Source organism: Suncus etruscus, chromosome 8 (genome assembly GCF_024139225.1).
Source record: "Suncus etruscus isolate mSunEtr1 chromosome 8, mSunEtr1.pri.cur, whole genome shotgun sequence".
Lineage (NCBI taxonomy): Eukaryota > Metazoa > Chordata > Mammalia > Eulipotyphla > Soricidae > Suncus > Suncus etruscus.
In genome coordinates this window covers 123,086,524-123,104,538 of record NC_064855.1, presented here as the reverse complement: position 1 = coordinate 123,104,538, position 18,015 = coordinate 123,086,524, and the positions used below count along the sequence as shown (strand labels likewise).

Sequence of the window (18,015 nt, the reverse complement as noted above, 5' to 3'; positions counted from 1 at the left end):
AGGGCTGGCTCTGGCTCTGTGCTCAGGGATCCCTCCTGATGTGGTGTTAGGAAGCCAAAGACAGTGCCAGGGATAGAACTGGGGTCATCTGGCCAGGTACAAGGCAAACGCTGCATCTATTTCCTGGATAAATTCTGCCCTGTGATAGGTATTGACCTAATTGATTTCCTTATAGTGAAATCATATGTGTGTGCACCGGATCTATGCATATGAGTTTGTCTATGTGGAGTGTGTGTGTGTGTGTGTGTTAAAAATAGAAAAGCATTGGGGCCAGAGTAATAACAGCATGGAGTGTGTTTGCCTTGCATGCAGCTTACCCAGGTTAGCTCTTGGGCATCCCATAGGGTCCTCAGAGTCTGCCATGAGTGATTTTGAACTCAGAGCCAGGAATAACCCCTGAGCACTGCCAGGTGTGACACAAAAATAAAAAATAAAAGGAAAAGCAACTTTTGGTCCTTCTGGCTAGTCTTGGATTAGAGAGAAGAAACCCCAGTAGGGCATGGGACATACTGGCCCCTGATAGTGTTTCTGTGCTCTAAGACCCTTTCCCCAAGAATGGCAGGTCCTGGAGCCCCTCAAACTCACCCAAAGGAACATGTCTGATGGTGGCAGCCAGACTCTTCTCTGGGCTGAGGCTCCACCCGGGTACTCTGTTCCCATCCAGCCTCCTGCATGGTGATGCTGGGAGACAGAACTACTTGGGGTTCAAGGAGCAGCGGCCTCAGTGCCCCTCCTCCTAGTGATGCTGTGTGTCGTGGTACACAGGCATGGTCCAAAGGGCAACATAAAGTGCCAACATGTGTGCCTCAGCGGCCCACAAAGCCACATCAGACACAGGGACCCAGGGAAAAGGGGAGTTTCTGGTGACATTCATTCGGGTTGTTATGACCCTAACATAGCTAGAAAAGCTTGAGAGCATCAAGCCTCTGTCTGTGAGTCTAGAGAAAATAGCTTCAGAATAACCATGTGGCTGTAGGATCCAACTTGGTTGGACTCTATAAGGAAAGAGCATCCCTGACAGGACAAAGGGACTTAGCAGGGGGGCAGAGTGGGGAGGAGATAGCCCTTCTGGAGGCAATCCACTCCTGAAGGGGGAGGTAAGGAAAAGAAGGAGGGAGGAGAAGCAGAGGGAGGAGATGGAGAAAGAGGAGGAGGAGGGGAAGAAGGAGGTGGGGGGAAGTGGAGGGGTAGTAGGAGGAGGAGGAAGAGAAAGAGGGGAGAAGAAGGAGGAGGAGGAGGAGGGAGGAGGAATAGGAGAAGGAGAAGAAGGAGGAGGAGGATAAGGAGGAGGAGAAGGAGGAGGAGGAGGAGGAAGAGGAGGAGGAAGAGGAGAAGAAGAAGGAGAAGGAGAAGAAGAAGACGAAGAAGAAGAAGAAGAAGAAGAAGAAGAAAAGGGGGAAGAGGAAGAGGAGGAGGAGGAGGAGGAGGAGAAGAAGAAGAAGAAGAAGAAGAAGAAGAAGAAGAAGAAGAAGAAGAAGAAGAAGAAGAAGAAGAAGAAGAAGAAGAAGAAGAAGGAAGAAGAGAAGAAGAGAAGAAGGGGAGGAGGAGGAGAGAAAAGAAGGGGAAGGAGGAGAAAAAAGAGGAGGTGGAGGAGGAGTCAATGTGGCAATGTGAGGGGCTCAGAAGACTGTGGTGAAATCAGGGGACAAGCATAATGAGGTCAGCTGACAAAGATGGTGAAACTCAGCCCCAGAGAAAGGGAGTTCCTCTTGTAGGAGTTTCCGAGAGCAAGAAGGACACATGGAGGAGTGTGGTGGAGGAGACAGGGGAGAAATGGCAGGAGGTCCGGACCTAGTCATTCCAACAGGAAGCGAGGGGACATTCTAGGCTGGCCAGCTCAACCAAAACAGGTTTGACTGAACACAAAGATGCAGAAGAGTTGAGGTGCAGCCCTAGGTTCCACCGCCTGCACTGGGGTGTTCGGAGGATGGGGAACTGAGTGAGTGAGAGCTCAGGGCTGCCTCTGTTCCCAGGGTCTCTTCCCCACCAAACAGGTCTGGAGGAGAACAAGAGACCGAGCAAACATGCTCAGACAGTCGCTGTCACCCATTTAGTTTGGGGACAGAGGTGAAATTACAGTAGTGGAAGTGAAAAAAAAAATGGTGTGAACAGTTAGAAAGAAGAAAAAGGTGAGAAATAGCTAGAAGAGCAGCACCAGAATTCACAGTTTCAGGATCCCCAGCATTGTGTAGCTAAAAGCACCCACAAAATCCCAGGCCTGGGGCGACTTCTCCCTACACTGACCTGCCCAGGGGCAGCAGATTTGAGGGTCTCTGTGGGAGACCCAGTGAAAGCATCTCAAACAATGACAGTTATGACCTTATTAGGGGGTACAGAAGGAAACCTGTGTATGGTTGGTATATACCCATGACTCACTGTTTCTGGGACACCACCTCCACCCCCACCCCCACCAGGAAGTGGCTAGATGGAGACTATAGGGTTGATTCTGGACCATCACGGGTTTTGGGGGGTGCTTTGCTAAGTGGATTCTGACCATCTTGGGTCTCCTCTGGTCCCCCCCAAATCCCCACGCTCACGTAGTCTCTGCTATTGTGTTTTTATCTTCCACAGCTCAGGCGCTATGTCCTCATTCACTGCCTAAGAACCGACAGTTCATGAAAAGAGAACAGGCGAAAAAAATAGATGATTTTTCTTGGGTGAGTGTAGATAAGGTTGACAATGAAGATTTATTAAATTTTTCTCTAAACAGGATCATGGTGAAGATAATGAGAAAAATAAGTTTATGAATCACTTCAAGATAGTTTGAGGTCAATACAAAAAAATTCCCTGTAACTACTGGACTACGATCTCTTGATAAAATGCTAGGTTCTTTCAATACTATTAATGGGCAAATATGATGGAAAGAAGGGCTCATAGCAACATTTAAAGACAACAGTATACTAAATGAGAGAAAAAGATGTACAGTCATTCATACTGTATTTGGAGGAATGCTCGTGGTGATAAAAACTAGGCTATAGCATAACATTTATTTATTTATTTTATTTTTGTTTGTCACTCAACAGTGCTCAGGGATTGCTCCTGATAAGGCTCAGGGAACCACATGTGGTATTGGGCATAAAACCCAGCTGTGTGCAAGGCAAGTGCCCTACCCGCTGTACTATCTCTCTAACCATACAATATAAAAAAATTTTTTTTTGCTTTTGGACCACACCCATTCGGGTTACTCCTGGCTATGCACTCAGAAATTGCTCCTGGCTTGGGGGACCAAATGGGAAACCCAGGGGTCAAACCGGGTCTATCCTAGGTTAACTAGCTTGTGCAAGGTAAACGTCCTACCACTGCACCACAGCTCTGGCCCCAAGCATTTGTTTGTTTGTTTGTTTGATTTAGCCACATCCGATGATGTTCAGGGGTTACTCCTGGAAATGCACTTAGAAGTCACTCTTGGCTTGGGGGCCATATGGGACTCCAGGGGCTGAAACCATGGTCCGTCCTGGGTCAGATGTGTGCAAGGCAAACTCCCTACCACTGTGCCACTGATCCGGCCCCCATAAATGTTTTTTCAAATGAAATCACAAGTGAGATTTCCAGTGAGCAGTATTGAAAGCCATTTATACTATAAAAAGAAAATGCATCTTGGTACCAGAGTGATAATATTGCAGCTAAGGGGTTTGTCTTGCACATAACTAACTCGTGTTTAATTTTTGGTACTTTATGGTCCCCTAAGCACTGCCAGGAGTCATTCTTGAGCACAAAGCCCTGTTGAGCACTGTCAGTACGACACAAAAATAAAAAAAATTCAGCTTGACTTGACTTAAAATATATATATATATATATATATATATATATATATATATATATATATATATATATATATATATTTAGTTTTGGGCCACAACTGGCGGCACTCAGGGGTTACTCTTGGCTCTGCTCTCAGAAATCGCTCCTGGCAGGCTCGGGGGACCATATGGGAAGCTGGAGATCTAAACCCAGGCCTACCCCAGAATAGGCCACATGCAAGGCAAACACCCGACTGCTGTGCTATCACTCCGGGCCAACTTTCTGTCTTTTTAAAGCATACATTTTTATATCTTACCGTTTTCAAATTGCCACAGTACTTTACAGCAGTAGTTTATCATGCCTTCCTTATGATAGGATGAATTATATGACTGATAATATATATATAATGATAATGTACATAGAGATCCCTTGGTAGATTAAAAATAAATCTACCATTTAACAATCACTTATCTGGCATCCAGACTTCCCAGCGCTCGTGTCACCTGCTCCCTTTCCAGGACACAGAATCTGGAGCTCAGAGACTGCCTTGCACGAGGCTGGCAGGCAAGATGAGCGGGAGAAAATTCACCTTTGTGCTCAACTAGATCCCAAACCATCTTTGATAACATATGTGTCTATAAAAACTCACATTTCTTTTAAAGCTACACTTTTACATCTCTTCTCCCTGTTTCTGTCAGAATCAATTTTCATGAAAAGTAGAGTAAAAGAGAGAGAAAAATTTTGGAAGAACACATGTCTCGATCAATCAAGTTGTCCTTCTGTGCCACAAAGAGCCCTCAAAGAGCTCTGAGGCTGGGCTGCATGGTTGAGCGATGCTGTGGACGTCCCAGTTCCGAGTTGAGGGGGCAATTATTTAGGATAAAACCCATCAAGAAACACACAATGATGCAATTGGGAGAAAAACTCAAGATCAAACAAGCCAAGTATGCACAAAATAATAATTAGAGAAATAGGGGAAATGGTAGCCCCAAATACAGAAGTGCTGGTTCCAATCCACATTATCAATATGGTAGACACTTCATTCTTAGATGAGGAAATCCATAGATAGGGAGTAGACCACCCAATGCCCAAGGGTTCTAATCTGAATGCAGACTCTAAATTTCTCTATACATTGGACTCAAAATTGTGTCTCCCTATAACTTCAAGAATACCCAATCTTTCCCCGCCCAGCAGAACCTTCCACTCCCCTCCAAAGTCCTACCCCTCATAGGAGTAAGAGTATGTCAAGTAGAGCAGTTGTCTTGAATGAGATAGACCCAAATTCTATTCCTGGCACCAGAGTCAATCCCTGGAGCCCATCAGGAATGATCCTTGAGTACAGAGTTAGTGTAAGTGTTGAGCACCACTAAGTGTAACCAAATAAATAAACAGAAATATAGAACATTGCCTCAGTGTACATGGGACTCAATTCTGTCTTCCTGAACCTTTAAGCCCCCAGCTTTCTCCACCCATCAGACACCCACACCCCTTGAACAGGAACGAGTTATAGGGCAGAGAACTGCTGTATGGACAATTTCTACACAGAAACTCTGCAAACATGAAGCACGACTCTGCCTGTAGAAGGTTCCCCTCCTCACTGCCCAGGGACAGAGACCTCATTTTCTTTCTGACTAAAGGCACCAAGTGTCCAAGTTCATTGATCTTATCCCACCTCCCTCCCCATCTGTCTTGTTTGAAAAACTACTTCTGCGCAGCAATCACTCTTCGAATGGATGTGAGGACCACACCTGCCCCCACTGAGTCACACCATGAAATCCACATTTAACTGTTGCTTCAGCATTTACAATGTTCCCATCTCAATTTTCCTATTGGCTTGAGAACTTTTCCAACCAACGCCATCAAGTGTCCTATTTTAGATTCCTATTCTACAGCCAAAGAATGAGCATCACAAATATAGAAGTGGCAACGTAGAGCCTGCAAGGATGTGACTTCAAATGGACATAGAGCAATCTCCAAGAAGCTTTGAGAATTCTGAGTTTTAATGCTGGACCAATATAAACTGATTATTCGGGGCTGGGTTGGTCAGCTTTGTAGGAAAAAGTGGCCTATCTGGTGAGGGAACAGAGAATGAATCATCAAGGGGACCACAAGGGGAAGTGGGTGTTATTAAGGTCACCCAGAAAGCATATCCAGAGGCTAGACTGGGTCAAGGAGATGCCAATGGGGTCCTGAGAACTGATGGTTTCTGGCTCTGTTAACAATATTCTTTTGATTGAAGCTCTAGATGACTCCCCAGTTACCTATGTAGAGTCAGTTGCCCCAATGGACCTGTTCTTGGACAAAATCAGAGTGATCTCAAGTCCTTCCCAATGACAACACTGGCACTGCAGATGGGCGAAGAAGCAGTCACTATTCTTGACTGACTGTTCCTGATTCCAGAGCCAGAGGGTCCACCACTGGGACTTGCCATCCGAATTCTATCTGCTCTGAATTTGGGGGCATGTCCCATTGGTGGAATTTGTGACAACAGCCTGAGCTGACTCACAGGACACCTAGGAGGCTTTTCCTGTTAAAGACAGTCACAGAGAGCAAACACACAAACCCAAACACCCGACTTGAGCTCTGGTCTGAGTTTCTGATGCAACTCTCCAGTGGGACTTCCCTGAAGTTGTGTTTTGGGCCTCTGGAAGATGCTAAGAAGTTGATTCTTAGGGTTACGTGGAAGTTTGATCCTTAATTTCTTTCTTTCTTTCTTTCTTTTTTTTGGGGGGGGGGTTTGGGCCACACCCAGCGTTGCTCAGGGGTTACTCCTGGCTGTCTGCTCAGAAATAGCTCCTGGCAGGCATGGGGGACCATATGAGACACCGGGATTCGAACCAACCACCTTTGGTCCTGGATCGGCTGCTTGCAAGGCAAATGCCGCTGTGCTATCTCTCCGGGCCCGATCCTTAATTTCTTTATCCTGGCATCTCTTTATCCTGATTTCACAGAGACTGATCCTCCAGGAGTGTCTCCCACTCCCCTGGGAACTGCAATGATACTGTGGCTCAAATCCCTGGGTTCAACGATGAATCCTCTCATGTCTGGACACCCCTGCATGGGACTGTCTCTGTGGCTGGGTCAGAGGGTGATGAGAAGAGGATTGGCAGCTGCAGTCAGCACCTCTGAGGTCTCTTTCTCTTCTCTCTCAACTCCTTTCTCACTCAGCATACGGGGTTTTCACAGCTCCAAAGTGCAACCCCGTCATCCCCACCTTGAAAATGTTCTTCCTCTTCCTCACTTCCCCCCACTGCAGTGCCTGAGGAAGAGCAGCTTCTGGTCTGTTGTTTCAAGGGCAGTGGCTTGTAGGTGCCTGGAAGGTCAGGCTCATGTGTGATCCCTAATTCCAATGAGAGATACTGGGTCTGTCCATAGATAGTCTCATAAGGAGCCCCTGAAAATCTAGCCATAGTCTGGGCAGTCTCTGGTTGAGACAGCAACAGTCTCAACACCCTATAAATTACTCAGAGGAAGCAAAACTGTCCACAAGCCCAAGCTACATCTAAATCAGGTTTTCTGGGCTGGAAGGCGAAATGGGCATAAGTGGCTCTGAAACAGAAATGAAGAGAGAGAGAGACAGAGAGAGAGACAGAGAGAGACAGAGAGAGAGACAGAGAGAGACAGAGAGAGACAGAGAGAGAGAAGAAAGAAAGAAAGAAAGAAAGAAAGAAAGAAAGAAAGAAAGAAAGAAAGAAAGAAAGAAAGAAAGAAAGAAAGAAAGAAAGAAAGAAAAGGAAGAAAGAATGAGAAAAAAGGGAAAGAAAAAAGAAAAAGAAAGAAGAGAGAATGAAAAAGAAATAGAGAAGAAATGAAGGAAGAAAAAGAAAGAGGAAAAAAGGAAAGAAGAAAAGAAGAAAAGAAAGGGAAAGAAAAAGAAGGAAGAAAAGAGAGAAGAAAGAAAAAACAAAAGAAAAAAGAAAGGAAGGAAGAAAAGAGAGAAGAAAGAAAAAGAAAGAAAAAGAAGAATGAACAAAGGAAGAAACAAAAGAAAAAAGGAAGGAAGGATGAAAGAAAAGAAAGAAGATAGTTATAGATAGTAATTTTGAAGGAGATGAGTTCAAAGTAGAGCCTTTGGGATGGGGTAATGAGTATATATGAAGTCAGAAGTTGATCCCATGATGGTATGCTTCAAGGATGGAGAAAGCCTGAACCTCTTAGGCCATGGGAATTCCCTTTCTTCCCCAATGCTTACTGTGCCTATGCAAAAAAAAAAAAAAAAAAAAGTGGGGGGAACGCCAAACCCTACCACTCCAGCATCCATACTTTTTCTTGTTTTGTTTTGATTTGTTAGTCTTTGACTTTATTTTCCTTCTCTTTGCTCTTCCACTTTTCTCTTTCTTTTTCACACTTGTGGTTATTATTTAGAGTTTTATTTTTTATTTTATTTTATTTTTTTGATTTTTTGGGCCACACCCGGTAATGCTCAGGGGTTACTCCTGGCTATGTGCTCAGAAGTTGCTCCTGGCTTGGGGGACCATATGGGACACCGGGGGATCGAACCGCGGTCCGTCCAAGGCTAGCCCAAGCAAGGCAGGCACCTTACCTTTAGCGCCACTGCCCGGCCCCTAGTTTTATTTTTATTTTTATTTGCTGGATCCATTTTTTCTTTTTTCTTCCATTTTTCTTTCTTTTTTTCTTTTCTCCTTTCTTTTTTTTGGTAGTTGTCACCAAATTTTTTTCTCCCCTTTTTCTTATCCTTTTTATCCCCAATGAAGGTGGAATGGATGCTCAATCTACAACAAACTGTAAAGTGGAGACCTGTTGCACTGGCATACTGGGGGGTAGAGGAGGGAGATGTGGGATGCATGCTGGGAATAGGGATGGAGGGAGGACACCACTGGTGGTGGGAATGCCCTTCATTCATTGTCACTATGTACCATAAATGATGCAGTGAAAGATTTGTAATGCACTTTGGTCACAATAAAAATTAAAAAAAAAAAAAAGAAGAAGCTGTCACAAAGTGGGGAGTCATAGGGTGAGTGCATTGCATGAGAGTGCAAGTGGGGCCTAGGGAAAGGCAAAGCTCCCGGGAGCAAGGGGAGAAGGAGCAGAAAGTGGGGGGATGTATCTGGGATAGAACCTCAGTGCTCAGCCTCCAGCCTGGGGCCAGGAGTCTGGGGGGTGAAAAAGGAAGACAGAACAGTATGATCATTAAAATAATTTCCTTTTTCTAAACTGAGATGAATGAGACTGACTATCCTTAAAAGTCCTTCATGTGACTGAAATGACACAGGTCCTTAGAAGACAATTTGCACTTCCATAACTGACACTACTCAGTTGCAACCAAAAGTGGGTTGATCAAGAAAAAAGGAAGGAAATGGCTGTGTATTAAGAATACCTATGACGCTGCAGAAATAGTACAGCAGAGAGGGCTTTTGCCTTGCCAGTGGCTGACCGGGTTCGATCCCTGGCATCCCAAAGGGTCACTAAAGTCTGCCAGCAGTCATTTCTGAGTGTAGAGCCAGGAGTAATACCTGAGTGCCACCAGGTATACCCCCGCCCCAAAAGAATAATGCCTGAGTCCTGAGACAGAAAGGGGGTTATACAGGCTCATCCTCAATCCTCACTTTGAACTGTCAGCCCACAGGGTAGAACATCACCAAAGTAGATCCCAGACCCTGTTGAGTATTTCTGGGAGTACTCATCCCCCTAATAAAGTAAGATCCCCCACTTTCAGCCATTCCTCATACAAGGCCAGAGCATCCTTAGACCAGAGGTAGAAAGGAAACTGACTGCTGGGGTCAACAGTGGCGCTAACTTTCCCGTCAGAAGTCTACAGGCAGGCACGAAGTTCCATGTCACAGGAGGAAAAGGCAACCGAGCTAGTAGTCTGGGCAGAGACGCTGGGCAGAAGTACTCATTCTGGGCTGAACTCTGGGGATGGTCCAAACAAACACATGAGCCATGAGCATGACACAGGCATTGCCTTCTGTCTATCAATCAGATTTTACATCCAACGAAGTGATAATAAAACAGAAGATCCACTTATGAGAATTATACTGTGGATAGGAAGCTGATTTCTAGACTAGATAGGCCCAAGTGAGTCTAGAAGTTCACTCTCCTCACCTGTCTAACTGGGAGAGAACAGAACCTTTCCATGAGTGGGGTGTAGAGGGACATACACACACACACACACACACACACACACACACACACACACACACACACACACACACTGACAGAGAGAGAAAGAGAGAGAGAGAGAGAGAGAGAGAGAGAGAGAGAGAGAGAGAGAGAGAGAGAGACTAAAGATGGACTTGGAGCAAACAGCTGTGGGCATGTGCAAAGCTCCAGACAGTAAAACCAGGCATCGAGTGAGCTGTTTTCCAGAAACATGGTGTGGACTCATTAGTAAAAACTGGTAGCTTGGAATCAGTATTTCTGACTGAAAAAAATCAAAATCTCATTTAAATTTTATTTGTAGGCATTCTCTCTCTCTGTCTCTCTCTCTGCTTCCCTAGAGAGAGCAGAATCAAAAGTTCTAATTTAGAATGAGTTTAGAGCAAATTTCCCCTTTAGATGGAAATTTTGGTTGCAGATTTTTATAAACAATAGAACCGTGTAGATGAATGCAGACTACAAAAATGGCAATTACCCATGTAAATCTCACCCGCTCCCAAAAGAGAATCAGTAATCAAAGATGCTCAATTTACATTTACAAGGATGCAGCATAAAAGCTCCTTAAGAATCCTGAGCTGTGTCCTTAATGGCCTGCTACAACCTCAGCAGGAATAACTAATGTTCTCCTTGGGAAAAGTGAGTTTGTTTCTTTAGACCCAGTAACCCCAATGAGTGCTTGGAAATAAGAGATAAAAGGACACAAATTCACAGCCTATAAAATTCTAAAATACAAGTTCCAAGGGTGAGGGTTTTGATAGTAACATTTCTTATTGTCCTAATTGTTCAAATGTGTGCCTTTTGGCTATTGAGTAGTTTAAAGAAAAATGACACCAGGATTAAACAAAAACATGTTTCTGGATGAGTCCAAGAGACTCATGGAGACCAGAGCTAGCAGAGAGAGCTAGCACTTGCCTTGGCTAAGTACCCCAAAGGGTCCTCCAAGCCTTCCTAGAAATGAACCTTGAGATTGAGCCAGGAATAAGCCCAAACACTGACCAAAGTAGCTCAAAAGCAGAAACAAAGATCAAGAGAGATTAATAGCCTATGCCACAGAGCTGATAATGATTCTGAAGAAGAAATTTCCTGTCTTTTCAACATAACTTAACTTCTTTTTTAAATTATCTTTATTTAAACACCATGATTACAAATATGATTGTAGTTTATGATAACAGTCATGTAAAGAACACCCCCCTTCACCAGTGCAAGATTCCCACCACCAATTTCCCAGATCTCCCTCCTCCCCACCCCACCCACACCTGTACTTGACAGGCTTTCTATTTCCCTCATTCATTCACATTGTTATGATAGTTTTCAGTGTAGTTATTTCTCTAACTGCACTCATCACTCTATGTGGTGAGCTTCATGTCATGAGCTGCACCTACATGGGAAGATGGGGGGAAATAAGTGTTGGGACTAAGGCAGTAAAAGATTAGAAATGAGCTTAGTAGGGCAGTATCAAGGTCACAATACAAGATGGATATTATGCATATATAAACTATATGCATACAATACTATCAATAGGAGACCAAGGAGAAAAAATTTCCAGTGACTGTCCCAACATAAATCAGTGCTAGAACGACCCGCCCTCCTCCCAAAGTGCATTCTCATTACTGTAGGGAGAGATAGGGGGAAAGCCTGATGACCCCTATAGAGCCCACCTGGACTGGCGCCCAGGGAAGGCCTGGAGTCTAGGGGGAAAAGAGAGGGATGGAAAGGGGCTTGCCAAGGATCCCAGCTCTCCCCAGGCTAGGAAGAAGGCCTCCGGCATGGGGACTCCCAAACCCCATACCTGAGAAGAGCTGGCCTTCAAAATCAAAGGGGAAACCAGAAGCCAGATATCTGCCCGCCTTCCTCTCCATGCACCTCCACCCTGGAGAATGGAAGGAGGAGTGAAGCCTGATGACCCCTAAGAATCCACCCGAACCCAATTCTGGCCATCTGAGCCAGCACCGGTGGGGGGGGGGGGCTGGAGTCCAAGGGAAAAAGAGGGGGATGGCTGGGGGCCTGCCAAGCCTCCCAGCTCTCCTCAGGCTAGGGAGAAGGCCTCCAGCATGGGGCCTCCCCAAACCCCATACCTGGCAAGAGCTGACCTCCAGAATCAAAGAAAATCGGAAGCCAGATATCTGCCCAAACTCCTCCCCATGCACCTCCCCCCTGGAGTAAATTCGCAAGGAGTGATGCCATTTTGGTTTTTATACAGAAATGTTCCGGGGGGTCTTGAGGTCTCCCCAAGAATATATAAACCTATTATAATATATTACATTATATAATATATATTTATATAATATGTAAACCTATATAAACATATAAACCTATTATCATATATAGGTTGGCTCCAAGTATCAGATAAACACCCCTCCCCCCCACAGGAATGCTCTGATTCCTCAAAGTGACCGAGACCATGTGGCTGAGTGAACTCATGTTTGCTTCTAGTCTGTTCTCAGATGGAAGAACTTCCTTCCTCTCATCATGATACCATTCGGAGTGGGGCCCTTGGGGTCTAATTAGGGAGAGATGAGCTCATGAAGATGATGGGATTTATGACCGAGCAGGAGATGAAGAGAGGCAAGTTTCCTGTCTTCACCAAGTGAGGTTAGGCTAAAGATTTGTGGTCTACACAGCGGGATGTGGCGTCTATACACCAGGATGTGGGGTCTATGTAACAGGACACGGCTCTCATGGGACCACTGCTTGGCCACGCCATGCTCAGGACTTCATGCAGAGTATTGAGGAATCACGTCTGCTGTTTACTTCCAGTACACACTCCTCTCTGGCAGCCCAGGACAGGAGCCTTTGTAGGACAAATGCTTTAATTTTACATTGTCATGTGTACTCACAATTCTGAAATCTGAAAGTTCAGATTAATGAGTCCTAATAGACTTTTTTGGTTGTTTATTTGTTGTTCGTAACCCCAGCAGCACTCAGGGGTTACTCCTGACTCTGCACTCCTGGTCTGAAAGGCTCTGAAGAATATTTGGGACACTGGGAATTTAACCTGGGTTGACTGTGTGAAAGGCAAATGCCCTACCTCTTGTGCTATATTGCTCTGGTCCCCAATGGACATTTGATCATCATTTGATGTTACTGCTGCCTTTATGTACTGAATATGTGGGCTTCTCTAAGTATCAGAAGTTTCACATAAATAACTAAGAGGCACAGGGAACCTTTTGTCAGAGAGCTTTCTAAAGAACCTTCTGTCTTTAAGACTTTTTGGAGGGACCAGAAGAGACAAAAGAGACAGGACAGTGGGACTCATATTGTTGGCCAGTGTCATCCCAAATTGACATGGCCTGGTCGGCTACTTCTCATCACACCCTAGTTCCATTAGGGTGGAAGCCACCATCTTCTCTTCCTGAATATTCCACAAAGTAGATTTCCTTACTTCTGCCCTTGAATTCCTGCTGTTAGTCCTGACCACACTGGTCTATTAGCCCATCGGAGATTCCTCCAGGTCATACAACTACTGGAGACCCACCCCCAGCTGTAGATCTCACCAAACTCAATCTCGAAATGTTCCCTGAGCCGTGGGTGCCCCTATTTTCCTGTAGATCCTTTCCCCATGGATTTTACCCACCACTCTGCCCTTGTGGGGGTTTGGGACACTTCTGCTGGGTCTATGGATACCAATTGAATGGCCGCATCCTGGTTCACTGCCCAAGAGCTCCAGGAGTTCTTCTATGATGATATAACTAGAGCGGTCATCAGATATCTTCAGAGCAGAATCCATCTGTGCAACAGACATGAAGCCCAAAGCAGCCTGAGCTAGTGGGCAACTAAGGCTAGTTTTCCAGTGGTGAGATCAACCAACTCTTGTGTGGATTTTTTGTTCCAACCTCTACTGCAGTTACCCCAACCCACTTCAGTCTACACCAAGGACACAGAGGCTCATCTGCTTTTGGTTTTGAGTCTCATACTCAGTCCCTGCGGTGGAAATGTGGCACCTCTTATGACCATTGGCTCCCAAATAGCCCCAAAGCGGCACTTTCTCTGTATTCTCCCTGACACTGTGGGACCTCAACCACTGCCCGAATAAAATGCTTTCCAACATCCTATTCTCTGAGGGCTGTGTCTTCACCAGTTTGGCATTTACACTACACCATCTTCTCCCCCAGAGGATTCCCTTCCCTCTGTGCATACACAGGGTTTTCTCGGACTGGGCCTCACACCCCATCTCGTCCCCCTTGACCTGGGTAACACTTCACAGTTCTACACCTGGAGTATCCACTTCTAAGGAACCTGATCAGGGCACTGGATAGATGGGATAGGAGGTAGGGCACCTGCCTGGTAGGTGATCAACCAAGTTTGATGCCCAGCATCACCAGGATAATCCCTGAGGACAGAGCCAGGAAGAGTCCCAGAGCACTACTGGTTGTGAGGTTATTTTAATAATCCCAAAAAAGCATCTGTTAAGACTATTGCAGCCCATGTTTTCCCAAATATTCTAACATTTGGGGAAATGAAGTATAGGAAGTAAGAACCCATAAGAAAGTTTCCTCTTGGCTCTACACTCATCATTTTATGATACTTGATTTTTCTGGTTGTTAGTTTTAATTTGATTTTCTGAACACACCCTGTGGTGCTCGGGTTATTCCTGGCTCTGCACTCCGGAATCACTCCTGGCAGGTTTGGGGAACCCTACGGGATGCCAAAGATCAAACCTGGGCTGGCCATGTGCCAGGCAAATACCCTAGCAGCTGGGCTACCGCTCCAGCCCCTGAAGTTTTTTTTAATCCTCACTTGCGCATGTGTTGGCTCTGCAAACGGGGTCTGCACACCCTTCTGACGGATGCATGTGGTATTTCTGTCTTGACGACCTTAACATCAGCCTTGGAATCAACCTCGTTCTTGTCAGTGGCCTTCTATTTTAGAACTATGCCAGCTGTTAGCAGGCATGAACCAACTCACTTAGCACCACTGTGGAGATTGGGATTGGGGGGTGCAGTGAACCAGATGGGGACCCTGCCCTGTGATGACAGGCAGATAAGTTGACAGATGAAGAGCAGGCAATGGATGAGCCACAGCACATAGACCAGGATCAGGGACATAGTGTGGGGAGATCCAGCAAGACTTCTTATGCATCTCAACATCGGTAGATGCTGAAAAGCACCTTAGCATCTGCCAGAGATCTGGGCCCTGGATGGGGCAGCTGGAGAACTTAGGCTGGCATTATTTCTGCTAACCAAGGACTCTTAGAACAGTCCCAAGGACTCAGTCTGACTAGAAAACCCACACAAAGCCCTGAAAAGAACGACTTCAATCATCCAGTGTAAGCGATTACTATAAGGAGCTGTCAGTTTTCTTAGTTAGGTCCCTTTTGGGAAGTCTATGAACCAGGTGTTACTAAATTTACTGCCTTTCCAGATTAAACAGGTTAGGGAGTATAAATAGCTTGAGCACAGTTTAGCAATTAATGAGTTACTGAAATAACCTGGGGATATTTTTTTATGTTGAAAAGTGCTTAATAGGGGGCTGGAACAATAGCACAGTGGGTAGGGCATTTGCCTTGCATGTGGTTGACTCGAGTTCCAACCTTGTCATCTCATATGGTTCCCGAGCACCTCCAGGAATGACCCCTGAGTGTAGAGCCAGGAGTAACTCCTGAGCACTGCTGGGTGTGATCTCCCTCCAAAAATACAAAAAATGTTTAATAGATTGTGCTCTATACTCAACATCTGTTTTCAATGAATTTAATCACTGGCTTTAGAGGTAATCCTGGTCATTTCATTTCTTTAAAAATTTGGTCTTTATTCCTAATGCTGAAAAGTTTCTCTCATTAGAACATAGAAAAGTAGGTTAAAAACATTCACACAAAATAAAAATTTTCTATACACATGGACACAAAAGTTCATAAATAACAGTATCATGATAGCAATAAAACACTGATAGAATTATTAATTTAATAGTCTTATAAAGGTCACTGAGATTTGGAAAGGCCAAGATATTCTCAGGGCGACACACATGTTGTACATTTAAGAGGCCATGAGCTGAATCCCTGGCATCCTTTACAAAGAAATTTTTTTATTCTTAATACCCTACACAAGCATCTAAGTATCCTTAATATCAATGCATGAATGAGAAAATAATTAATTTGGGGACACAATCTTGTGATTCAAGAAAACAAAGTCAGGGACCGGAGCAATAACACAGTGGGTAGGGCATTTGCCTTGCACACAGACAACCCAGTTTTGATCCCTGGCATCCCATATAGTTCCTGAGCGCTGCTAGGAGTGAATTCTGAGTGTAGAGCCAAGAGTAATTCCTGAGTGCCACTAGGTGTAGCCCAAAAATAAAAAAAATAAGTAAGAAAAGAAATTCATTGGAGAAATTTTTTATTTCATTAAAATCTAAATGAATAGCTAATAATAAAATGACTTATTTTTCAAATAAGTAAATCTAGAAATAACAATACTAATTTCACCCAAATTTTGCATGTTTCCATCTTGACTTGATTTGGGATTATTTTCCATATGTTTATTTGAAGACCCTTTTTTTCTCAAATATTTTAGACGGTCCTTTAAGTGCTCCTAAAATGTAAAAGAAACTGCAAGTCCCCACACCTCCCCCCATAAACAAACAAACAAACAAACAAAAAACCCAGTAAAATAAAACTCCATGGGAGGGCACGTCTGATTCCTTCCTGCCGATTGTCACATACCTTCCTTGTCATCATGGTGGACAATGGCGTCCTGCAGCATGTCCGTGAGGTGGAAGTGGACCCTCTGGCGCTTGCCATGCTTCGGCCGGGGCAGCCCTTCCTGCCCGAGCAGTGCCCGCTCCCTCTCGTAGTAGGCCTTGATCTGCTCACAGCGCATACGTCTCACCAGGCGCTGGCGCTGTCCCAGGGGAACGGACTCCAGCAGGCACTGGTCAATTTCCATGTCATGGGATCGGAAAACGCTGCATAGCTGAAAGCAACCTGGAAGAAATGCAGGAGGACCCATCAGGCCGACCCACCACTGGAACCCCGGGCAGGTATCTCGGCTAGGATTCCTGTGCCCATCATGCAAGCCAGGGCTCCACTGATCCTTGTGATCCTTGGGGTATAGATGCCTGTTAGATGACAACCAGCTATTACCCCAAACAAAGGCATTCCCCCAATTTTCTCTTTTCTTAAACCTACCCCTTTGATAAGTAAAAGTCCGCTTGGATCTCACTCCACTCTCCCCCACTGGGTTGAATTTGTAGTGAGAATAAAGGAAGGTCATTTTGGCTTGGGATGCAGAGACACTCCATGAGATGAGAAGCCACTAACTCCTTGACTTTCTCCAGACTGGCTTTATTTGTTTATTTGTTTGTTTGCTTATGGTTTGTGGGCCACACCCGGCAGCACTCAGGGGTTATTCCTGGCTCTGCACTCGAAGTTGCTCCTGGCAGGTGCAGGAAACCATATGGGATGCCAAGAATCAAATCTGAGTCTGTCCCGGGTGGGCGTCGGCGGTGTGCAAAGCAAATACCCTCCCATTGTGCTATCACTCCAGCTTCTCTGGATTGATAATAATACTAATTAATTCTTCACAGCTACTCTTCTTCAGACCCGTTCACCTGGGGTTGGAAATATGGCATGTGGGGTGATTTCATAATGTGGGAATTATTTTACAGATGCCCTCTGGATGGGGGAAGAAGAGAGTCCCTGAACTGTCTCACAGGAAAGTGAACGGAAATGCAAGAGCGATAGGATTTCACTTGACATGACCACCACAGGGCGTTTCCTCTCTAGGAATTCCAGCTCACGAGCGGACACGATGCTGTTCTTTCTGAGCTGAGTCTTTCTTACTCCTGCTGTGATGATCAAGGGTTCTCTGCCTGGCGCAGAAAGGGTCCCACTCCCTCTGCAGACATGATGCCTACAAACACCCTCCCAGACACCTGCAATGAAATGGGACAACATGCTGACTTCTCAGATGGATGTCATAGAACCAAAAATAAAAGAAAAAAAGGAAAAAAAAAACTATTGCTAGAGCACTAAACATTCCAGATTGTGGCTCCCATAAATAAGCAGCTCAAAGAGTGCTCACATTGCTATGATGAATGCCTAAAATTTGTCATGCTAACCCCTTATGCATCAACAGGACCATTTCTGGGAAGACAAGACAGGGGCAATGGCTACATATGATCTGTAAACATACCCTGTCCTTTAGAAACTTGTGGCAATAA

The 18,015-nt window shown here is 45.1% G+C and overlaps 1 protein-coding gene across 1 annotated transcript in view; it reads right to left on the bottom strand.

Annotated features, from left to right (window-relative positions):
• MYO16 (myosin XVI) overlaps positions 1-18,015 on the bottom strand; it is a 296,697-nt gene that overhangs the window by 262,326 nt on the left and 16,356 nt on the right. Inside the window, exon 2 of the mRNA XM_049778145.1 lies at positions 16,517-16,777. Within this exon, the coding sequence (XP_049634102.1) occupies positions 16,517-16,777 (261 nt within the window). The remainder of the gene's footprint in view (positions 1-16,516; positions 16,778-18,015) is intronic.